Source organism: Sciurus carolinensis, chromosome 3, assembly GCF_902686445.1.
Source record: "Sciurus carolinensis chromosome 3, mSciCar1.2, whole genome shotgun sequence".
Classification (NCBI taxonomy): Eukaryota; Metazoa; Chordata; class Mammalia; order Rodentia; family Sciuridae; genus Sciurus; species Sciurus carolinensis.
This window is the reverse complement of record NC_062215.1, coordinates 109,859,635-109,884,247: the sequence shown is the minus strand read 5'-3', so window position 1 is coordinate 109,884,247 and position 24,613 is coordinate 109,859,635. Positions and strand designations below refer to the sequence as shown.

At 47.4% G+C, this 24,613-nt stretch overlaps 1 protein-coding gene across 12 annotated transcripts in view; it reads right to left on the bottom strand.

Annotated features, from left to right (window-relative positions):
* Window positions 1–24,613, bottom strand: part of Tanc1 (tetratricopeptide repeat, ankyrin repeat and coiled-coil containing 1) — a 225,201-nt gene continuing 200,588 nt past the window's right edge. For all 12 annotated transcript variants that reach the window (XM_047543757.1, XM_047543761.1, XM_047543756.1 and 9 more), the window contains 8 exons: window positions 13,886–14,019; window positions 12,201–12,324; window positions 11,674–11,849; window positions 7,959–8,091; window positions 6,506–6,597; window positions 4,675–4,821; window positions 3,790–3,890; window positions 1–3,223 (listed from right to left, as the gene is read on the bottom strand). In XM_047543757.1, coding sequence (XP_047399713.1) covers window positions 1,780–3,223; window positions 3,790–3,890; window positions 4,675–4,821; window positions 6,506–6,597; window positions 7,959–8,091; window positions 11,674–11,849; window positions 12,201–12,324; window positions 13,886–14,019 — 2,351 coding nt within the window. In that variant the 3' untranslated portion in view covers window positions 1–1,779. The remainder of the gene's footprint in view (window positions 3,224–3,789; window positions 3,891–4,674; window positions 4,822–6,505; window positions 6,598–7,958; window positions 8,092–11,673; window positions 11,850–12,200; window positions 12,325–13,885; window positions 14,020–24,613) is intronic.

Genomic DNA, 24,613 nt, shown 5'->3' with positions numbered 1-24,613 from the left:
TCTAGTAATGGCCTTTATTCCTTATGGAAAAGTACAGTAGTTGTGCAGAAACAAAACTACATAACAAAAGAATAAGACTTTCACAAATATTAAAGAAAATAATAATAAATAAGCTGTAGTAGTTATAGAAGAACTCATGGAAAGCCTATAAAAAATGATAAAGCTGTTTATACAAAGTACACTATACACACACTCAGGAACAAATGTTGAAGAATGACACCAGAAAGTTCCTATTTGTACAAAACCCTAAAGATGTTCATAGGAACTTCATAACTTCATTTTTAAAACATTCTGCAAATATAGAACTTCCTTCTCCCCCATTCTAGAAAATAAATTTCACATCCCAACATATAAAACAAATATACTTCCACCTCTCTTAACTGAGCATCTTAACATCCTCCAATAGCACACCATTTTCATATAAAAATACCTTTGAACCAAGGTTCATTCGTGTACCTTATCTTTACAAATGAATAATACATCAGTTTGGACTTAAGTAGCACCTCAAAGGTGTTCATATAAACGAGATAAAGTGCCGTTACTGATACACTGTTAACATGCCATAATATACATCATTCAGTGCAATAACCAGCGTGGATGAAACTTACAGAGAACATGCAAATATATGACTGGGGTTTTGTTGTTTGCTTCAGTTTTAAGATTAACTACTTTGAAATAGTTATATTTACAAGTTCAAATAAGATTGGGCTAGCTATTTAATATATACAACATGTGACTATGAAGTAATGACGGCATAACAAAAGCAACAACCAACCATACTTTAAATATCCAATTTAAATACTGTCCTTAAGGGACTTTGGAAGGCTTGTTTTAAGAACGTTAGCACTGATAAGAGCAGTTTGGAACCAGTTGAGACCTAATCTATAAGCTATTAAGAATGCTGGTCTTAATGTTTTTGCTTAAATCCAATTTAGGACTACCAATCAAGATTCCAGATAGCTTAGATTGTTTCCACATATTAGAACACCTTGAAGCATGAATATAGTTTCAAAAAAGGTGCTATGAAAGTATTTTGAATAAGAACCATAACATGGAAACAAGTGTTTAATCCTCTCAAAAGAACTTCTTATAAAGGGAACAATACTTGGATGTTTTCATGTTTTGTTTGAAGAACAAAAAAGAAAAAATAAGCTATATTTATAGTCACACATATTCAGCTAGAAATCACTCAGGTCTTAATTGTGTATATATATATATATATATATATATATATATGTAAATTATGTGTGTGTGTGTATATATATATATATAAAATATATATATGTAAAAATAAAATTGGAATTTGACCCAATGTAACTGTAACTTGAAATCTCATCTTTTCCAGAATATGTCATTAGGATATTTTATCATGAGTTAAACCTGTTGTTCTTTAACAACAGACCTTTTTTTTTTTCCTAAGTACATACCATGATTTTACCACATAGCAAAGGCTAGGAGGAAAGTGATAAAAACCAAATAATTTTCATAAGAGAAAAGTTAATGTCTTCTTGACTGTCTTAAATTTTTAACTTGATGGGCATAGCTAACTGTAGTTTTTAGTTCTGTTTAGCATTCTTATTATGGTGACTTCTAGCGATTTATTAAAGTTTTATTCTATATTCTTAATATATCAATTGCATCTGATCCACCCCAGATGGAAAGAATAAAAAGAAAAAAAAACATGGCTAAAAAGTGATTTTTATGATGAAAAACCATTTAATTATTTACCACCAGGAGCCAACACACTTTTCCCAATCCTACAAACAAGTCTCTTAAGGCTCACACATTTGACTCAATGAACGATCGCTTTGGTTTTGCTGTGGTGAGGTGGCTCCTGTGGGCTTCATTACTGACGTGAGGTGGGGGCTTGGAGATACTTTCCTGGTACAGATGAGAAACGCTCTTAGTTATCCTGCTGTCTTGACGGTGGGCTGGAATTTGGCACTTGTTTTCTTCTAGCTCCTTCGCCTGTGCCCCATTGTGGACGCTGCCACTCAGGGTGGAGGCAGAACAGGTTTTGGCTTGGCCGGGATAGCCTCCTTGTTTGAGAGAGGGCTTCTCAGAGTTAGAGCACTGCAGGCCAGCTGCAGCGGGTGTGCTTGTCAGGAGCCCCTCTGCCGCCTGACAGTGCCAGGTGCGGTTTGAAGGGCTGCTCTGCTGTTGGAACCTTGCCGTCTTGTCCATGATCCCCATGAATGGAGTATTGCGTGGCCGGTGCTCGGCGGTGCCACTCTGCACCTGGCTTACAACCTTGTCTTTAATTCGAGCATCTGGCCCTTGGACCTTGAAGCCATCTGAAAAACTACTGCTTGAAGTCAAACTACTGGTTGAACTTGACATCTTTACACTGCTAGATGGAGAGCCAGAAGAGCCTGAGCTGGTGAGGGAAGCTGGGTGTCGCGCATCGCCGAAGCCCACTGGTCCGCCCTGGCTTGGAGGGGCCACATCCACAGCCACAGAGGCATGGGACAGCAGCCTCTCTGCAGTTTTTACCTTGCTTGGCAAAGGATATGCAGCACCACTCTCACTGCGCTGTAGCTGGACATTCTGGCTGGAGCCCAGCCGATCCCCGAAGTGGCCAGAACCAGCTCCCACACTGAAGGTGCCTGCTCCTTCTAAATACTGGTTTCTGCTTCCGGCAGGAGCTCCAGGGATTCTACCCGGCATGGGACTTGGAGGAGGATTCTGACAAGAGACCTGCATTTTTGTGCCACTGTTTCTGATGCCAGACTGGCCAGAACCCAGATGTTGGTTGGTTTTCACTATCTGAGCCTGTTTGGTGGGCTGCATAACCAACCCCGGCTGAGCGACAGTCTCCCGTAGGGACTTGCTGACTCCTGCCCTGCTCTGCGGTGATACTGGCCTGCCTTTGGACTGTAGCCCTTCTTGAAGGTTTCGGATATACGGGGAAGGGGCAGACGAGGATGGCTGCTGGCATCTGGCAGTCGGGGAAATGGATTCTTCCTGTGGAGAAGTTTCCTCCTCTTCGGCCTCATCGAAGTGAAAGTGGTCCTTTAACACAGGGGTGGGGGTGTCCTCCTCATTATCTTCGTTATCTGAGGCACCGGGTGCGGCTGGCGGGGGGCACTGCTGTTTCTGCTGCTGGTTCTTCTGGAGTTGCTTGCACTCCTCTTCTACACGGGCCAGGAGTCTCTTGATTTCCTGATTGGTGGGACAGAGTTTCACAGCCTCCTGCAAATCAGCCAGCGCTGCCACGAACTGCCTTTATGTGAAGACATAAGATCTGATTACAGGCCAGGTATGAGCGTGCTCTGTGTATAACTGTTCATGAAATATCTGTGCTCACAGGAAAGAGAAGGTAGCTGCGTGAGGTCGGACCACTTACTGTGTTGCCAAGTCCTGTTTTAGCCCACAGTTACTCAGCTAAGTGGCAGTGCTGACTTCTAACCCAGATCTGGGTGGTTTATGTAGGTACAAGTCAGTGGACGCCACATTATCTTCAGTGGCCCCTCACTATGCCCAGCTCTAACTCGGAAGGTATGCACAATACTTCCCTCCTCTTACTGCCCCTGGTTGGTAGTCTCCCTGAAATATGGACTTACTCAGGTGCTCAGTGTTGCAGTGAGTCTCAAATTTGTTGGAATATTTTCTGAGATTTTGGGAGCCAACACTTTAGCCATCAACAGTAACATGCCTCTTAGGATTCAAAGGGACAAGAGGCATCTGAATAACCCTAATGAAGCAAAACTTCCTCATGTTTGACTAGCATTTTTGATCCCAAAGGAAAAAAAGTGTTCCTGTAGTTGAGTAGGTGACCCCAGACAGTACCTGCTATTTCTCTTCGCTCTTGCCCTGGCATAAAAGGCTTCATAGGACTTGGGTTTCAATTCCAGAGCCTTGGAAGCAAATTCTTCTGCCATGCCAAAGTCCTGGTGTCAATATTTAAATACACGAGTCAGAAGCAGTACTGAAACAATTACAGGCAACTCTTTCATAGGAGCTCAGCTAACAGGTGCCATAGCATGGGGACATAACTAGAGAGGGAGGAAGGGCACAATGAGTTTTCCTGTGCTCTTGTTTTACAGTTAGACAATCACGGGCTATTACTATTCTCAGGAATCCAGCGACTGATGGCTCAGGAGGGCGATCAGCAGTAGAGCCAGGGGTGCAGGCCAGCCCGGGGAGAGGCATGTCTGCTCCAGCAGGAAAGGGACAGTGTGGGGACAGGCAGGTCTGAGGGGGGCAAGGCAGGGGGCGGGGAGGTGGAGTTAAAAAAAAAAGAAGCACTGAAACATCTACTGGTTATAAATTAAACATGAGTTAACCATGACTAGTTGCAAATTAGTCACTGGCAGGCTCCCTGTGCAAACCCAAGGAGCCCTAGGCAGGCAGACTCTCACAGACTTTTCTGTTGGGACCTTCTTTCTGAATCTGGGGATGGGCCAGTGGTGGCATGTTGGCAGTGTCCCTGCTGGGAAGCAGAGAGGAGCAGTTTGCCCGAGCCAGTGCATTCCCTCACCATCCTGGGAGGCGGGTCGTGACTGGGACCTATGCAGGTGGTCGTTGGAGGGCAGACAGTGCTGCTGCCCACACGCTGGGCTCATAAGGAAGGACACCAGTCAGGGAGGCGTCCTGGGGTCTGGTCTGCGGCAGGCTGCCGCTGCCCTGAGAGCTCTACCGCCAAAGGTCTGGATTAGAATGGCCCCAGCTTACATTTGTTTTCCTTCGGCATCGAGACAAATTGAGATAGAGGGAGACTCTTAATTCATTGAATGGTCTCATGTCCTCCCCAAATCCTTCTCGAGGAAACTTCCTTAGGGCGTACTGGTACCGCTGCGCTGCCTCCTTCATCTTCCCTTTCTAGGATTCAAAAACAATTACAGAACTTTGTCCTTTTCCAGAGTAAACTCCCACACCTGGAGACCTCTGTGTAAAACCATCACAGCACACGGAAAGGTGAGCAGGTGCCAGGGCAGAAGCCAGGGCGCTAACCAGCCCAAGACGCTCGAACTCCATGCCCGCACCGGCCTCCGTGACGTGTGGTCACGCAAGGAGGAGGAAGATGGCTTTTCAAGAAGACGTGTGTAAATGGCCAAGTCGATATTTGTCCATCTGAATGAATCTGTCTACCTTCTTAGTTATCTATGTTTAAAAGTTATTTCAAGAATGATCTCTCATCTAAAGATATTTTAAGGCCAAGTGTAATGGAAATCGGAAGAAAAAATGATGCAGTTTCTAAGGCAAGTAGAGGCTTGTGGATAAATCCAGAGCTTGCTGCAGAATAATAATTCTTCTTTAAAAAAGAACTAAAGCACGGGCTTTAAAAATCAGAGCAGCGCCACATCATTTTCAAGGCTAAAGAAATCCATTTGCTCAGTCAGCCCCGCCGCGCAGCAGGCGCGCGGCCTGTGGAAGATGGCTTGATGTTTCTGACATAATTGCCTACCAAAATCCATATTAAAACCACTTCAAAGCCACAACAATGCACACTCTGAACTCAATTTCAAACTGATTCCAAGCCAGGAGCCCTGCTGGGTCATGCTATATGCCTATTTATTTGTTACTATTAAAAAATGAAAAGGGGGAAAAAACCTACAACATAGCAAATACAGCTACCTGGTAGTAAAAAGGATTAAAATAGTCAAAATCTAGTTTTTCCCCCTCTTGTAATCTTTTAATTCTATCTAATTACAGTCTGGAAAGAACAGTGATCTGTGTAAATAGCCTCCACGTCCAACTAGACCTGGGGTTGGCAAACCAGAGCGTGCCATCCAAATCTGGCCTGCCACCTGTCTTCACAACGAAGTCTGACTGGGCCATGGGCACGCTCCTTTACTTGTCATCTGTAGCTGCTTGGGACCACCGTGGTCTGTAAAACCTAAAACATGTACTGTATGGTTCTTTACATTTTTCAGAAAAAAAAAAAAAATCTTTATGGAAAACTGACATCGTGGCAGCTCAGGAGGCGGAGGCAGGAGCATAACAAGTCTGAGGTCGACCTGGGCAATTTAGTAAGACCCTGTCTCAAGATAAAATATAAAGGCTCCATCCCTCGTAGTAAAATGAGTAAAAATACAAGTAAATAGATAATAAGATAGGAAAGGCTTGGGAGACTAATGATTCTTTTCTTTTCTTCTGGAAGTGCCCCCCAGGTGTTCCTTTCATGGGTCACTTTCTGTGCCCAGTGCTGTGCTCTGAATGCGGGAAGAACATGCAGGCTAAGGAACGTCCGGTTGATGTGCTGGATGAGACGGGGTGACTCCCCTCTACACCACAGCTTCAGGCAGGAAGTTACAGCTACAGCCTCAAGAATTAGTTCTGAAATAATGGTTCTCAGACACAAAGAGAGGGCTTTCTAGTTAAGATTCTGCTGTTGAGAGATTAAACAAACTCTGGGCATGAGGCCAGGTTAGCATCTTCTGGAACTTCCATTACCATCAAGTTACATACGCTGTGTGCAGAAGCACAGCTCTGGCTGTAAATCCCCATCTAAAAGGCTGCTTGGAGGCAGTTCTAGCAGCGTGGAGAGGGTGCCACCACTTACTTTGTACATCATGTTTCCTTCCTCCATTAATTTCTGCAAAAGTATAATCAAGATATCAGGTTTGGAAGTGGCCATCGCCCAGGCAGCATTTCCTGCAAAACAAACATGCTTTCAGAAGTGCTTCCAAGGTGCCGGAGAAAAGGGGTTCAGTTCTTCTGTGGCCCCCACAGCGGCTCACAAACAGCAGAAACCCCACTGCAAAGACTGCTGCTGTGTGTGTCCTGGGCTTCCAGAAGGCAGTATGGAGGAGGAACGGGAGCCAGACACCGGTGGGGGGAGCTGGTGGAGCTTCTAACCTATTTTATGCTGAACTGGACACATAGGTGGGGCACGGTGCCGGCACCAATCTGTCCTGTTGAAAGACCGAGTGAGAAACCAAGGCACCAGCGCAGCTAAGACCCACACCTCCTCCTCAGAGGGAGAGAAGGCAGCCGGGCCTCAGAGCCATTTCCCCAGCGACCCCCGCACCCCTCATTCAGCGGCGGGCAGATTGGTGCCCTGAGTCCCACTCAGCCTGCCCTTACGGTCCACTCCAAGGCTTCTTAGCCTGGGCCCTCCTGCCTGGCCCTGTCCAGCTTCTCTCCTGACCTGCATCGTAGCCACCACCTTCTCTCCAACCCACTCCAAGCACTTGGGCGCTGCAGAAAGGCAAAGTGCTAGGCACACACGGCGACGCTGCCATACTACAATCTGAGAGAGGATGTTCCGTGCCCTGGGCCTTGGTTTTCTCCCATAAGAGGATGTTATTATCACTGACTACCTATAGGGCTGGGGGAGAATCAAGTTAGAACCTGCCTAGGCTAGTTCCTGGTGCCATTAACCACTTCATATTTGCAAATGGAGTTTCTATCTAAGTCCCTGGCCTGGAACTGCTCCTGGCAAAGGTCTTGTGCATCCATCCAAAACGGGTGCTTCTGTTGCTCGCCTGCTGAGTGGCGTGACGTTGCAGCCAGCCTTACGGATGGGGCTCTCCTTGCTCAGCCCCTCCACATGTAGTTCAAGGAATCCCCCCAGTTCTTCAGAGAAACCACGCTGGGGTTACCACCTCCCCAGCTCAGCACGGCTGGCTGCTGTAGAACACAGGACCTCAGCCCTGGTTGCTCCCCAGCATCGCCCTGTGAGCTTTGGTTCCTACCAGTGCTTGGCCAGTCCCACAGTTAGAGCCCCGTCTAACTCCTCCCTGATGTGGCTCCAGCGTGTCCCAAACACCTGTGATTCCACACTGGCCTCAGCTTTAGCCTCTGTTTTCTACCCCCAATGGTAAGATTATCATAAGCTACTTAAACATGTTGGATAACTGATGAAATAAGACAGAGGAGAGAGAAGGGGAGTGGGGATGAGGGACAGGAAATGCCCTCTTGCTCGTCCTGAGAGCAGGTGATCTTCATGCTCCCTAAGGGACTCAGGTCTGAGGCTGTCCTTCTCCTGCTGAATGGAGGCGCAGTTCACTGACCTAACTTGGCTCCTTTTCTGAGTAGCGTAACCACAACAGAGGTGTTCCGACAACCAATGGCTCTGTCCAGGGGACGCATTCCGCTGTGGTCCACGTGCTCAATCACAGCTCCCTTCTCCACCAGATACAGCACCTGCGGCGGGAGAGTGGAAGCCTGAGGCGCAGCACCTGGCAGGAGCGGCTGCTCACCCACCTCTGCTTTCTGATTTGGGGGCTGGCGGTCTTAGTTCTACCCCTATTTCAGATGCCTCTGGCCATTAGGGATCCTAGAATGGAGATGAGTCGACATGAAACCAAGAACAGGAGTGGCAGCTCACGGCTAAGCCTTCTCTGCTGAAGTGGCTTTGCTACCAGAAACGAAGTCAGCTCGCAGGGCCAGCACTTTACGCACAGGCCCTCACTTACCAGACTGGCCTGCGCACAGTGTGACCGGTCTACCTGTCTGACCCCACTTGCTGGCCTCACAGAGGAGACATCGCCCCTGGCTGCGGTTAACCAGCGGCAGGGCTTCTCCCGAGCTGCAGCCCACAGCGCCGGGCGCCAGTCCGCACTGCACAGGTCCACCAGCTTGGAAGACCAGCGGCTTGGGACCAGGCGGACCTGAAAGAATTCACTTTAAAGCTCAAAAAAGAGACCTGACAAATATTTGGACTGTAAAAATGTCAAGTTTGAGATTATGGTACAATAATGATGTGATAAAATAACTGTCATGTGGGTCAACCAGGAAACACTAGGGAAAATCACTTCAGCCACTCAAATTTCTCTACTTACTGGACAAGAAACCTGTAGCCAGTTTAGGTTTTCGTGTGGATTTGATAGGACATGCCTCCTGTCAGTCTACCAGCTATTCAAACTGATACCAGGGGCTTCATAGCTGCAGTATATAAAGAACTCCTACAGTTTAAAAGTGGGCAAAGGGCTGGGTAGAGTAACACACACCTGAAGTCCCAGCGATTTGGGAGGCTGAGGCAGGAGAATCAAAAGTTAGAGGCTAGACCAGGCAACTTAGCAAGGTCTGTAGTAATTTGTGAGAACCTGTCTCACTAAAAACTAAAAAAGAATGGGGAGGTAGCTCAATGGTAGTGGGCACCTGGGTTCAATACCCAGTCCCCCCACCCAAGCGAAGGACTTGAATATATATTTTGTCAACGATGATGATATAAAATAAACATATGAAAGGTGCTCAATTGGTGAATCATCAGGGCAATAAAAGTCAAAATAAGACATCAACTCATACCCACCTGGATGGCTATTATAAAAAAATAAATAAATAAAAACAAGAAAACAAATGTTTGTGAGTATGTGAAGAAACTGGAACCCTGTGTTCTGTTGATGGAAATGTGAAATAGTATCGCTGCTGTGGGAGATTGTGGCAGTTCCTCAAAAAATTAAAAATAAAATTACCATTTGATCCAGCCATTCCATTTCTGGGTATGTACTCAAGAGGACTGAAAGCAATATCCTTAAGAGACATATCCCGAGGAGCACAATTCATGATTGTTCAGATGTGGACACAATATAGTTTATGTGTAAGTGGAATATTACTCAACTTTAAAAAGGGAATTCTAACACATGGTACAACATTGATGAACCTCAAGGACATTAAACTAAGTGAAATAAGTCAGTCACAAAAAGACACACTAGGATTCCACTTAGGTGAGTTTTCTAAAATAGTCAAAATCACAAGAGGCAGAAAGAAAGACAGTTACCAGAGGCTATTTGGAGGCTGGGGGTGGGCATGGGGACGTGAATGGGTTCCAAGATGAAAAATGCTAGACACTGGTTTTACAGCAGTGTGAATATACTTAACACTACTGAACTCTAAATACTTATAAATGGTTGAGATGGTAGATTCTGTGTGTTTTTACCACAAACTTTTTTTTTTGGGTGGGGGGCTGCTAAAGATTAGGGGCACATTACTATTGAGCTACATATCCAGCCATTTTTATTTGAGACAGGATCTCACTAAATTACTGAGGGCTTTGCTAAATTGCTGAGGGTGACCTCCAACTTGTGATCCTCCTGTCTCAGCCTCCTGAGTTTCTGGGATTAGAGGCATATGCCATAGTGCCCAAATAAACATTTTTAAAAAAATAACACTGGAATGCTAAACTCTTTCACTCTTCCCTGATGTTGATAAAGTACTGAATTAGGTAAGATAGCTGAAAAAATAAATGCAAGGATATGGGAATGTAAAATGACACAGCTTCCGTGGAGATTATGATTAAAATCGTATTTAAGGGGCTGGCTGGGGTTGTAGCTCAGTGGAGAGCACCTGCCCAGCACATGTGAGGCACTGGTTTGATCCTCAGTACCACATACAAATAAATAAATAGAATAGAGGTATTGTGTCCCTCTACAACTAAAAACAAGAACAAAAAACAAATTAAAAATCATATTTAACTAAATATTTGTTCTTGAAAAATCAAGAACTGCATTTTATAACGTACCACAAAACTCTAACACCGTGTGTGTGTGTGTTTGTGTGTGTGTGTGTGTGTGTGTATGTGTGTGTGTGTGTCCTCATGCATGCCAGGTAGTGTTCTGCCCTGAGCTGGCCCTCCAGCCCAACCTCGGTGCCTCTGAAGAGCACAAGGTCCTCAGCACACACAGGTCTCCAGGAGTCCTCACGTCAGACTCACTGAACACTCTCTGGCACCTCAGGGGCCTGGGATGTGGAGCTGACACTGACAAGGGTTCTGTCCTGAAAGACATCTCCCAGGTCTCAGTTTATTAAGGTTTTATCGCCTTATGCCTTCATTAGATTGAGGCATGTGGCAAACAAACAGAGATAGTGCCAAAGCCTTTTATATTTTTAGACAATTAATACCCCATTGCTTTAAAAACCAACTAGCAAATGTACAAAATGGAATATTACTTGGCCTCAAATAGGAAATCCTGTCATTTTCAACAAGGTGGATAAGCCTGGAGGACGTTCCACCGAATGGAATAGGCCAGGCACAGAAAGACAAGCACTGCACGATCTCACTTGTATGCTAAAAAGTCAAAGAAGCAGAGAGATGGCTTACAGCATAATATAGGTCACCAGAGGGGTGGGTGGGGAACGGGAGAGGTGGCGGGAGTTCCGGGGTCTGGGGTCTACGGCACAGCATGTGGATGACAGTTAATGTGCTGTGTATTTCAAAATAGCTGAGAGGGAGGATTTTAAATGTTCCCATCAGAAATGAAGCATACACGAGGTGGTAGCTAAGGACATTAGTCTGATTGCTCAATCCATGACGTATGCACATCCTGCAACAACACACTGTGCCACATACAATTACTGGTCAAACAAAAACCTAAAATGATAAGTAAAAACAAAAAACAAACTAGCTCACTATTTAGTCGTTTCCTGCGTATAAAAGTGGTTTCTGAAGGATCAGTGCAGCATTCTGTTTACATGGACCGCTGTGAGAAAACAAAGCTGCACCTGCACATGGGTCCACACATTCACGGGCACGTCTACGGTGCCTGAGGCTTGTAAGCAGGGAATCTGAAGCTTTTAAGAATATGCTTAAAATCTTTACTACAGCCCTGGAATGGACTGCACATCACAGAATCAGGGAAAACTGAAAGGTCACCCACCACAGCCAGGCTGCACCCAGGCATGTGTCACAAACACTCTGAGCCCTTCGGATCCGGGTTCTCTCTCCCGCACTGGCCTGTCCTGGCATGTCATGCAGGTGGAGGGGAGCAAAGTCCTGTGGGTACTCACGGTGTCAGCATCGCCATAGAAGGCAGCCAGGTCCAGGGGAGTACGGCCATTCTTGTCTGTCTGGTCTATCTCAGCTCCTTCCTCAACCAGATACTGGACCACTGCCCTGTGGCCTTTCAGACAAGCCCAGCTCAACGCGGACAGACCCTCTTTGTCCAGAGAAGAAAGGGCGGCACCTGAAAGGAAAGCTCAGTCACAGAACATGGATCATACGGGGCAAAGGCTGGAAGCAAAGGGTCTCCCAGTGCAGAGTGCCCGGCTACACAGTGCGCTGGGCGGAACAGCGTGTCACAGTAAGTACCGCAGCTTAAAGATGACGGCCAAATGGTCTGCACTGAAGCTGAGCAATGGTGTGTGGGTTGTGCCACCTATTCTTTCTACATGTGCATGTGAGAAAATTCCCTTAACAAAACAGATCCATTTCCATAACTGAAAGACTTCAATTTGGAAGCAGAAAAGTACTGAGTGGGTCGACTGAAGCCTCTGTCCATGCAAAGGAAACCTACGCAGGGCAACATGCCAGTTACCTTTTGAAAGGAGGAATTCCACGGTGCTTAAGTGCCCTTCGCAGGCAGCTACCATAAGGGGTGTCCGGCCCTGCTTGTCACTCAGGTTCACGTCACAGCCGCGTTCCAACAGCAACCTAACAATCTGAAAGGAGTACTCAGAATTAATCTCCTTCAGCAATGCTATGCCACATTCTCTATATGCAGCACGCATTCAATCTTTGGAAGTCAATGAATGGCACTTTTCTTGTAAAACTCCATGTTTCTGAATGCTGTGTGCTACATGGAGTCCATACAATCTCTCTACTGTATTCCTTTGAACAGAATCTTTTTCTAAATATATGCTCTTTTAACAATCCCAGCTTATGAGTGTGTCTACAAATACCACATGTACCAGGCAGAAACAGTCATTTGCAGGGAGTGATGCCAATCACCGTCAAGGAATGACAGGACCACTACAGTGAGGAAGGTGGGATAACTAGGGATGACTGAGGATAGTCATCCAGGTTCCAAGCTGGCACTGAAACTAAGCAGAGGCAGCCCTTTGTACCCAAGGGTCCACACTGGTGGATGCATCAACAGCAGACTGAAAATATTCAGAAAACAACTGCATCTGTCCTGAACATATACAGACTTTTTTCTTGTCATGATTCCTTGAACAATACAATATCATAACTTTCTATGTAGCATTTACATTGTACTAGATATTCTAAGTCATCCAGAGATGATTTAAAGTACATGAGAGGATGTGCGTAGTTGCATAGTATATGCAATTTTACATTTAGGACCTCAACATCCTCTGAGTCTGGTATCTCCAGGAAACCGATCTCCCCACTGATCCTAAGGTAACTGTACCTACAAGAGCAGAGCATGGGGCAAGCAAGGGGCTGGGAAACTGCTGTCCAGCCCTGCCGAGCAACATGCTTTCCCAAGACCCAGGGCTGGGGGATGGTTCCCCCTTCTCCGAGGGCAACTTTTAGCCTCAGAAATACACCTTTACACCATGTAAGGTGGTGAGGCTGGGGAGGAAAAGGAGCACGGCAGGCAGCTCAGGACCATGACGAGGAAGTGCTTCATCCACCGTGGGTCCAGAGGCTCCCCTGACACATGACTCATCACCGCACCTCGGTGACACAGGTGGCATGTTCCCATTGCTTTCGACCTCCCCTGACTCAGCGAACACTGGGATTAGCCTTCCTGTAAGGGGCATGAGATCCATCTGTCTGTCTGTGGCATGGTGCAACTTGGGCCAGGTGTGGGGCAGGTATGTGACCACTGTTTACAAAATGAAGGAATAAATGGTCATCTAATGTGCAAGACCCCCACCCCTGGAATCAGAGACAGCCATGAAAATGGCTCCTTTTCCAAGGAGCACAACAGAACCACTCTTTTTCAAGGATGTGGGGCCACAGGGTTATAAAATGATAGGAGCTGCGGACACACAGGAGCAAAGCTTCTACGACCACGCAGGGTCTGCTCTGACCCTCCACAGGTAAAGGGAAGTACTGGGTGTGTTTGGCCAGGCTGTCAGTGTTGTTCTCCAGCCCAAGTGGCTGCGCTGTGTGGTCACACGTGTGCTTCTACGCAGCGGCCCGAGGGCACGGGCAGAGGCCAAGGACAGGATGCGGTTGGGGGCACAGGTGGTCCCCGCAGTGAACCCCGTCCCCGCTCACTGTTTCTGAAGCATCCAGGGGCCCACTGGGTACCTGCCAATGCCCCTGGCGTGCTGCACAAAACAAAGGGGGGACCCCCCTCCGGTTCGTCCGCGATACGGCCGCTCCACGCTGCAGCAGCAGCTCGCAGACCTCCAGCTTCCCTCTTCCAGCGGCGGCGGTCAGAGCTGCAGGGAAGTCAAGGGGTGGGAGGCCGTTAGCAGTGTGGACCACAGGGGGCCAGAGTCTTTGAGGCTTGCTCTCCCACCGGTATTCTCTGCCCTTGAACTTGGGTGGACTGTGAAAGCCACGATCAGTGGAACACAGCAAGAGTGATGCGGTGCCAGTGCCTGGGGCCCGAGGGTACGGCAAACTACACTTCCCTACATCTTGGAAGCCAGACATCCCGCTGTGAGGAAGCCCAAGCAGCCCTGTGCTGAGACCCACGCAGAGGAGCAGCGTGGTGTCTGCCGAGTGAGCACCCAGTGCACAGCCAGCACCAGATGCCAGCCGTGCACATGTGCCAACCTGGGAAGGGTCGCTGGCAAAGCCAACCAGCTGGAGGGTGCGGGCTGTCCTCCCCTACCCCGCCAGGCCCTGCCCCAATTGCACATTCAGGAGCCACCAAGTTATGGTCTTGTTTTTTCACTGCAAGAAATAACCAGAATACAGCGCATCACAGACACGGTATTATGGCCAGCCTGGCCGCTCATCCTCAGGTCACATCTTATCCGACAAAACTAATTTCCTTAGGCAGTCACAGGCGTATCACATCACTCCTGCTCTGACGGAGATTAGCATCCTTAACAAGCAAAGAGGTAGAGTCAAAAGAAAAAAATGGGATTGGATCGGAGAGGGTGCAGGGTGGACACAGGGTGGGGGCGCAGGCTCAAGTGCTGCCATGGGAAGGGCAAGAACAGAGTCGGGTGCTAGGACCCCCCACCAGTGATGGTCAGTTACCCCCTCAAGTAAAGGACAGCGGCAGGCAGCAAGGACAATCCCACACCAGGACAAGCTCTTTGTGGTGCAAGAGGACAGGCCAGGGCTGAGGGCACTGGACAGACGCTCCCCAGGAGAACCAGGCACTTGCCCTAGTGAAGCACGGTGCTTCGGCTCCCCGCCTGGTGCAGACAGGCCTATGAACTCTCAGCTTCCGTAAGAGAGTGCTCAACTAGTCGGTGAGCCAGACCTCTCAGGCTGGACCCAGGAAAACAGGGTCAGGCCTGCCTCCAAGGGCAAGCCCAGATTCCTGTGAATTTATGGAAGGGCCCAAGGTCATCAGTTATCCGGGCAACTGAGAATGGGAGGGGATGACTGGAATGCCCATCTGGGCCTGGTGGGAATGAAGGCAGGAGACAGCTCTGGGAAACAGGCTGAGGCTATTAAGTCAAAGATCCAAGTCTCCTTGCACAGCACACAGTCCCTGGCCCACGGTGAGGCCCTTCACAGCAGGAGGTCACAGCGGAGGGAAGTTGCTCCATTTAAGGTGGCTGGGAAGTGGATGTGTGTGTGCAGGGAAGATGCACCTTCCAGGGCTGCCCAGGGACCCTCCTCCAGCCATGCCCCTGCCTACCGTTACCATCCAGGCAGACCATTCAAACTAGGAAGGACTGACCAGGTTACAGCTCTCACAATCCACTCATTTCACCTCTGGACATCCCTGCATTCACACAGGAGTTTTTGAAGGACACTTCTTATCTAAACCATAGACTAGCAGAGGGTGCAGAGCACCTGCACACTAAGGCTCCCAGAACATGAGAAGACTCCTCAGCTCTGGAGTCCAGGAGTTAAGGACTTAACACAGGTCAAGAGACCTGAAAATATGACTAGTCCCATTTGCTGTGTGTGATCTTGACCAGTGCTTGAGGTCTCTGGGCTTTAGTTTTCTTGTTTGTACAGCTAGCAGGTTGAACCAGATCAGATTTATGAAGAGTCCAAAGGTTCACCATATGCTTAAATCTAATTTCACTCTTTAAGCGCATCTTTTTAAAAAAATGTGTCAGAAATGCAATACTCTACACCACACCTGCTGTTACTAAATTTCAACACCCGAGGCTGCCCAGCACACTGACACCCGGGACCACTGTGACTTGTCATTGAGCAGTCTCCATAATAATGCTTCTCCTGTCATCTGTCTAGTTCCAGAATTTCTTACAACTCTAAGAGAAGCCATTTTTAGCAACAGTTGCCATCTGTACCACTGATCTGGATGAATGTGGACTTGTTCCAAGATGGTGCAACCAGAACAGGGCAGAAGGAAGTGGCCATTGCCGCTGATCAGGATCACAGGTGCCACTCCTGTGTGTGTCAGGTGAACGAACGGGCCCACTGTCCCTATGGAGCAGATGTTCAGACTTAGGAAACGTGCATTAAGAGAACGCCATTTATGTCCGCTTCCTACCTGGATGCACTGCAACAGAGATGGGTCTTCCCATGCGTGAGGCCAGTGGTGGAGGTCATCCTGTCTGTGCCATGAGCCTGAGCCAGCCAGCTGGCCCTGCTGTGGGAACCACGCCTCAGGCTGCTCCTGCCATGATGACCCTGTTCAGGATTCCTAATAATGTGGAGCTCTGGAACTTCCAAATTTCAAACCAGAATATGTGGCCCCTAAATCTGCCTCTTCAGTAGAAGGGTTTTTTGGTGCTGATATTTTGAGAAGCTACAGAGGCCGAAGTTCTGAAAACAAAGTTGCTCTTATGTAAGGGGAGTTTACATCACTAGGGACCTCTCCCCAAGCAAGGGTGCCTCCTCCCATCCTGCAGCAGGACGACCACATGGCTGGAGACTCCCACCACCCCGGGAGCTGCCCTGCAGACCCTGCCTTGCTACCTGCTTTGCCTCGTGCCTCTCCACACCTGCCATCCCCACAGCCTCACCTGGGCTTAGAGAACAGTGGTATTCAACCTCAAGTCCACACCGCCTCCGGGAGACGTATCTGCCTCTCTCCCATGTACCCAAGCTTCATGTTATTAAACTTTCAAGTGCCCTCCTCCTGTAAACCTGTCTTTCATAGTGCTCAACTAGGCACTCTGAAGGGTAGAGAAAAAGTTATTTTTCCCCCTGTACTGCGTGTGATCTGGATTGACGTGGACATGTGCCCTGTGAGTGGCTTGTGGGACAGAAGGTCTGGGCCAGTTGTTCCTTGGCAACCTTCCTCCACTCGGGGGACCCTCTGCTCCCCTTGTGAGGTAGGAGCTCAGGACACCAAGATGGTGGAGGCAGGGTACAAGAAGGATGCCGCTAGAGGACAAGACAGGGATGTCCCTGTTTGGGATAAGTCCCATTACCAGGGCAACTCCCGCCACTGAGGACTTAATGCCACAACTTCCACCATTTAAAAATGACGAATGGGTATAATGTGGGCAATGTTCTTATTAGGTTTTCTAAAGTAACCAGTGGGGGAAAACTGGTCAATATTTGAATCAGGTATCATAAGGTGGCAAATGGGGGCAAACAGGGCAAGGTCTTTTATCGGGTCCATACAGGTGAAGAACACCCCCCAGCTCAGTACACAACACCCTAATTTCCATCGGCCTTGAGCTCTCTCTCGCGCCGCCCACTCTGCTCAACCTTACGGAGTGCTTCTGCCACCTCCACCTTCAATAAATCTGTACTTCGCCTGTTCCTTGTGTGTGTCTTGCTCAAGTCTTTGTTCAGGTCACCAAGGACCTGGACGACGAAAAGACCTTCTCTGGTTATCACTGACACAGAGAAGAAATGAATCAAAAGGCAGACACAGATGCACACGCGTGCATGCACACAGATGCAGGCGCTCGGTGGGCAGAGACGGGCCGGGCATGAGCGGGCTCCAGGGGAAGAGTAAACACAGGGCTGCCATTTGATGAGACTGAAGCAGCCCAGCCACCAGAGCGTTTCTTCTTTTATTTGATAAACAAGCTGGAAACAGCCCTTTAAATCAGGACTTCTGTTGCAGCTGCTACAAAATGCCTGCAACAGGGCTCATCAGAGATGACAGCCCAACACTAAAAGCGGGCGGGTGCTTTACAGAGGCATCAGAGAAACCCCAGTTGGAGCAGCTGACAAGTGGATGTGCCGCCACCCCAGACCTGGCAGCTGCACCAGATTCCACAGCCCCCTTTCCCTGTGGCCTGACATGCTGTGTATTTGGTGGCTAGATTCCTCTGCAGGGCACTGAGAACCTCTCCGTGCAGGCTCGGGCTTAAAAAAGACCACATTCCAGCACCAATTCCCAATGAGGCGCCAGTTTACAAAAGATGCTGACGGACAATAGGACCTCGGCTTCCCTTTTTCCAGTGTGAGTATTTTTAGTCCATCACTGCAAGCCCCCAGGCTAGGATGCATCTCAAGTTTCAGCAGCCCTATGGACTTCAGCATACCATATTCGGAAACAAGGGACACTGAAGAACTGTCAGCCACAGGCTTAAGCAAAGGAAATCAGGGCAGAGCTCTGCTCAGGAATGCCAAACATTCTGCTGAGAAGCCGCCCTCTGGGCTGACCCCAACTCTAAGGAGGGTCAAGGCACTCTGCCTGACCTGATGAAAAGGGGAGGGGACCCTGGGAGGAGGAAGAAAGAACCCTGCCTGGGCAACACCTTGACTTCTGGCCAAAAAAAAAAGCCAAGACGAAGAAAGGACCCGGTATGAAATGGAAGTTCTAAAATCAATACGAACATGTGGCACCTTTTAGGACTGAAATCGGACACGAGTTCTTTTATTTGCAAAATCCTTAACAAGATAGCATTTATGTAATTAAATTCCTAGGAAAGCACATACTGTTTTCTGACAATCCTGAGAAGTTTCACCTCAGCCATACTATCTTCAAAGTATGAGTAGTTTTGTCACGGCAGATGTTCATTTTAAGAAAAACCTGATTGACACTCAGCCATCTAAACTTATGGAAAACATCAGTGAGAAATAGTTCTTTGTACCATAAAATGGATACTTTGCAGGAATCTTTTACATATTAAAGTTCTCTGGGCCAAGATTTGATTTACAAAAACTGAGCTGTCAACTTGCTGGAAACATAGTCATTCCATCAACAGAGCTGCTCAAAAAATGTTACAGCAGATCTGTCACTCAAACACACAGGGATGTGCCACCCAGGCACAGGACAGATCATTGTTCCTCTCATTTGCTGTGGACCCATTTTAACATCTGAACTCTCCCTGCTAGGAAATAAGTACCACACCAAAAACCCAAACCGTCCTCCAAGGCCAGAACCAAGCGCGTGAGCAAAAGGCTTGCACCTGAGCGCACTTCCTACTGACCAAGAGGGTGATGTGTGCGCCACCCTCAGCTTTCTTTGTGTATTTGTGTTCATTTGTACGATTTATTTCCTGTTATACTGACCTTTCCTATCTTTTATAAAAAAATGAGTGGAAAATGAAACAAAAAAAGGGCCAATATTAGTAGTAAGCAGCCGGGTTCTCAGAAATGTCACCTAATCATGGTTAAGGTGGAAATCATCAGATATGACACAGATCCTCATCTTTAAAGGAAAAGGAACCCAAGCAAATAGCATGCATGAAATGTTGGAAATTTCTGTTATTTTGTCTAAAAGGTAAAATATAATCAGGAATTTTTGACCCTGGAAATACAGGCACTTCTAACTCTTCACCTGACATCTTAAGAAGTGGATGATGCACCTAGAGGCCGATGATGGCCTGTGTTCTGCTGCCCTGCCATTTGGAACTGTGCTGTCACACTGAGGCTGGCCCCCATGGCTTCCAGCTGAAAACACTCCTGTCCCAAAGGCAAGACAACACACCTGCCCGTCTTCCAGGAGCAGGGCTTTCCAGAAGTCAGCTCCCCTGGCGTGCTCTGCTAGGCACTTTCTTCCGTCTGTGAGGGAAGGGAAGGTTTCCACTAGATAGAACCTGCTTGCCAAGGCCTATCAATTCTTCACCTCTACAAAGCTCAGGCACGTATTTGATCTAATCCCCAAAATCTTAAAGGATGAAATGAAAATACAGCTTGTTCTTACTGAAAAACCTGCACTTGCATCAGCAGACAAACTCCCCATGCTGGACTCTGGAAGCAGGCTCCTCACTCTCGCCTCACCTGCCTCTCTGGGAGGGTTCTGTGCTCTGATGCCTTGTGAGTGGGAAGCTAGCATGGCCCAGATGCTTTCTGGATTCAACGAGTCTTCACAACACCTTCCTTGCTGTTTACCACATGGTGAACCCCCCCAGGAGCGTCTAGATGCCCACAGGCCAGGCCAGGCCAGGTCAGGCCGGGCCCTGCAGAGTGAGTGAAGAGGTAACAGGCGCAGACAAGCATCTTGCTCAGACATGTCCCCAGACCCCCATTTCTATCGAGCTCTCTGAAAGACTAAAACGAGGAGAGGCAGAAACTAAATCTGGGGAACAGAATACCCTGACCATGTTTTAGCTTCTGCTACAAAAACATGCTTCCAGTCTCTGGGCGCAGGCTAAGATCACACATAAACTCCTGTAAAAAACCTCTTTAGAAAACACACGGCAGCCACTAAATAGGACTTCACACATGACATCAAATTCTTTCCCATTTACTTATGACTTCCTCTTGCTAAAGTAACTGCAAAGTAACTATAAAATTTTATCACTTAAATATTCTACCAAGACAAAGTATAGTGGCACAAATTATTAATAAAATAATAATTCAGGGTTTGGTGGTGCATGCCTGTAATTCCAGCTGCTCTGGAGGCTGAGGCAGTAGGACCACAAATTTGAATTCAGTCTGGGTGACTTAGGGAGATCCTGTTTCAACACAAAAAATAAAAATAAAAAGGGCTGGGGATGAAGCTGAGTGATAAAGTGCCCCTGGGTTCAATCCCCAGTATCAGAAAGGAGAGAGGAGGGGCAGAGAGAAAAGGAGGGAGGAAAACAAAGAGGAAAAGGAAGAGGAAGAAGAAAAGGAAAAGGTAAGGAAAGGAAGAAAAAATAATTCTTATCAATCAACCTATCACACCCTTGGCCTTATATACAATCTACTGAGCATATATCAACTGCTGAGCACTGTGCAAACTACCATGGGTAATTCTCATGTAATCACAACAAGAACACAGAGAGAATGAGATGTCCCTCTTATGTTCCTTTAGCTGAGGTGAAAGAGTTGAGTCACAGGGTTACATCTTTGCCCTAGTCACAAAGAGAATCAGTGGCAGAGTCAGCAGCTTAACCCAGGCAACTGAATAGACCAGGAGCCGTGCTCCCAATCAAAACGAATATGTGACATTTTTAAAGTATGACATTTGTAAAGTATTTCCTACATGATGCTTCATGGCCCTGTGCACTCAGAGTTTATTTACTGCACAACCAATTTCTATGAGGCAACTACTGTTTTTTATCTATTACAGATGAGGGGGAAGAGGTTCAGAAAAGTCGAGCAACTTTCCTAAGGTCACACAGCAGTTGGGCATCTGGTTGGCATCTGAGTTCACAACTCCTGCACTGTTGCCTCCAGGAAATATGTAAAGACATGCAACTCATCAAACAGTTACCTGTGAATGATATTTAGAAGGAAGGTTCCAGAAAATACTTCTGCTGTTTAGAAAGAAGGTTCCAGAAAATACTTCTGCTTTCTCAAAGGACAGTAGGAACAGTCTACAATGACTATGTTCCCTACAACTCTGGTCACATGGCACAGCAAGGCCAGAACACAGCTCAACTTGGGGGCACGCAGGGTGACACCATGGTGTACCATCTGAGCTGTTGCCAGGGCCCCAGTCCAGACTCAATTTTTTTTCCCATTTGTATATGTATCAGCTCAAGTAAACCTCTTCACATGTGCTCTAAATAACAAGTTCAATGAAAAAAAAAACCGGCTTCCTAAAACAGGGACAACATACATCATATTTCAAAGATTTTGTTCTAAAACTCTGTCAGAAGGTTGCAGCTTCAAACTGTCACTTCCAAGTGTGCTGAGGAGTTCGTGTTTCTGTGAGGTCCAGGCCACTGAAGGCATGGCCAATGTTCTGCGTGTTCTTCTATCTGAAAGGGCTGAGCGGGACAGTTATGTTTAAGACACCCCGTGAAGTGTCAGTGAAAAACCTGAGCATTTTCACCAAATTGATTTACTCAATTTTACACCTGGTCTCAGAAAAAGAAGATGGGAGGGAGTGGGGTGCGGTGGGGTAGAGGCAGCGGAGAAGAGAGAATATCCAAACATCTAAAGAAATGCTCATGAATTTCCCCTGGGCTAGCCCCTCTGATACACCCACGAGGGGCCTGGTTGCCCCCTTTCAGGCTTCTGTGCCAAGGACAATGGAGGGTTTCTATCTTTCAAGATTCACAGAAACCTGGGTTTCCATGCCCATCAATCTTATTGCACTTCCTTTAAACCAGCACTGAGTAAGAAGAAAGGCCTTGACAGGGATTTTCTAAAACAGGTACTGGTGAGATGCTCAGGTTCCAAAAAATCTAATGTCCTTGTGACTCAGGCAAGTCACTTGGCTTTTCTCTGCTGGATGCATTCAGAATTCCATCTTTCTCAATGTTGGGGGTGGGTGGTGGTGGTAGTGGGGATTAAACCCAGCAGCACTCTACCTCTGAGCTATACCTCCAGCCCTTTTTAAAAATATTGAGACAGGGTTTCATTAGGTTGCCCAGGTTGGCCTCAAACTTGTGATCCTCCTGCCTCAATCCCCTGGGTCGTTGTGACAATAGGTGTGGGCAAATGCCAAGAATTCCACCTCTCAATAAATATTACACGCACTCTCCACAGGTCCCAGCAAGCAATGGGACCACTCTTTTCTTCCAGTTTCTCAGTGGAAATTCTGTTCTGAGAGGTACATGTACAGGCTGAGCATTCCTAATCCCAAAATCCAGAATCTGAAACATTTTGAGCACCAACATGATGCTCGAAAAGTTTGTGATTATGGAGCATCTCAGATTTTGGATTTTTGGAATTAGGGATGCTCAACCAGTAAGAGCCATGTAAATATCCCAAAATCTGAGAATCTTCCAAATATGAACCACTTCTGGCTACAAGCATTTAGATGGGAATATTCAAACCTGTATGTGTAAGCACTACACCCAATTCAGTAAATTTAAAGTGTGCTTTAAATTCTTAACAAAAATAGTCTTCTTTTTTCTTCAAAAAACAAAGGGTAAAATTTAAATGAAAAAGTAATTTTTTAACCAATAAGGCACCCCAGCCACATATAGCCTGGTACACCTGGGACCACAGCCCAGCAGCCCTAGAATAGAAGAGTAAAGTAGTTCTACTAGACAAGGGGAAACTTCAGTCTTAAAGCATGAAGCACTCCTGCCCAGCTTCCTGACTCCGTGTGGAGACAAGGCTGCATGGAGGGCCCGTCCACAGACTGGGTTCCTGCTGCACTCCACTGCCTCACGACACTGGTAAAGGGAGGCGCGCTCTGCACACAGCTGACAGTGGAAAGAACTCAGCTCTTCCTAGGAACAGAGGCAGATGAAGTCTTTTTAATAGCTTTAGCAACAGGAACCAATTATTTACAATGACTAAGCCCCTTTGGAAAGTATTCACCAACTAAAACAGCACTGACTTAACACAGAAGACTTAGCCCTCAGGGGCAGTTGGGTCCTACACTCTCTAAGCCCAGGGCTGGGGGCCTGCAGGAAGACCAGTCAGGAAGCAGTGAGATGGACCTCTGAGGGACAGAGCGGGGTGACTGCTGGAGGCCAGCAGGAGGGCATGGAGAGAGGCAGATGTTATAGACACAAAAATGGGGCTGGCATGAGCCATCCTGTCCCATCAGTCACGCTCACACCATGCCAGCTGGTGGTCAGTCCAGCAGCCATCTGAGCTGTTGGCACTGATGAGACCATCTAAGCCTTCCTGGAATCCAGCAGGACATGACTGTACTACAACACAAAGAAATGAGGTTACTGGGTCCTTAAGAACCACTGGGCTCCTTACTCTTCCTGCTTCTGACAAGTATTTTCCCTAAATAATTCTACAGAATGAATACTGCCTGTCCTAAAAACTATATGGCTTTTATTTAAATCTCCTTGCCTATTCAGTCAACACCTATGTGACAAGTCTGGACTAGACCAGCACTGTCCAAGTTAGTGGCCAATAGTTGCCAGTAGATATTTAAATAAATCAGCATAAAATAAGACAAAGATGCAATTGTGCAAGTCACACCTCAAGGGCTCAGTATCCTCATGTGGCTAGGGGCAACCGTGTCAGACAGCAGAGACAGCATCTCCTTCAGTACAGGAGTAGACCAAGCAATCACATATGAGGAGTGACCAGGTGAGGGGTGGGAAGGGAGATTACTGTCCTCAAGCAGCCCACGATTTGGGCGAAATAGTCTCTTATCAAAAAGCATCATTAACTGTAAGATTTACTGGTAAGTCCTGGAAGGCAACTGCAAAGGGAGTCGCAGGAGACACCTATGCAAGCCTCACTTACAGGATCAGCACATCTGCACCCACAAGAGCAGGCCTGGGACAGAAGGGCCTCTCTTCAGAGCAGGAGGCTGGCCACAGCACAGTCTCTCACTCACTCCAGAGCAGACTGGAGTTTGAAAACAGGGTTCCTCTGGCAATTCCCACAGCATGAGGTCACCAGCTAAGCATCTCTGGTCATTTTTGTTTGGACTGATTCACATCAAACATGGACATGGAAACAGTAACTCAATTTAGTAGGGACATCGTGGGAGCCAGCACTGACTGGTCATGGCTGTGGAATGCCCGAGACAGAGATAAACCAAGCACTGGATGGACTCACACCATGTTTTAGGCTGCCCAGAAACTACTGGACCATCATCTGACCGAATCTGTGAGTGGCAGACAGCCAAGGGCCTTGGCAGCCTTGAGGCGGGTCAGTCTGGTG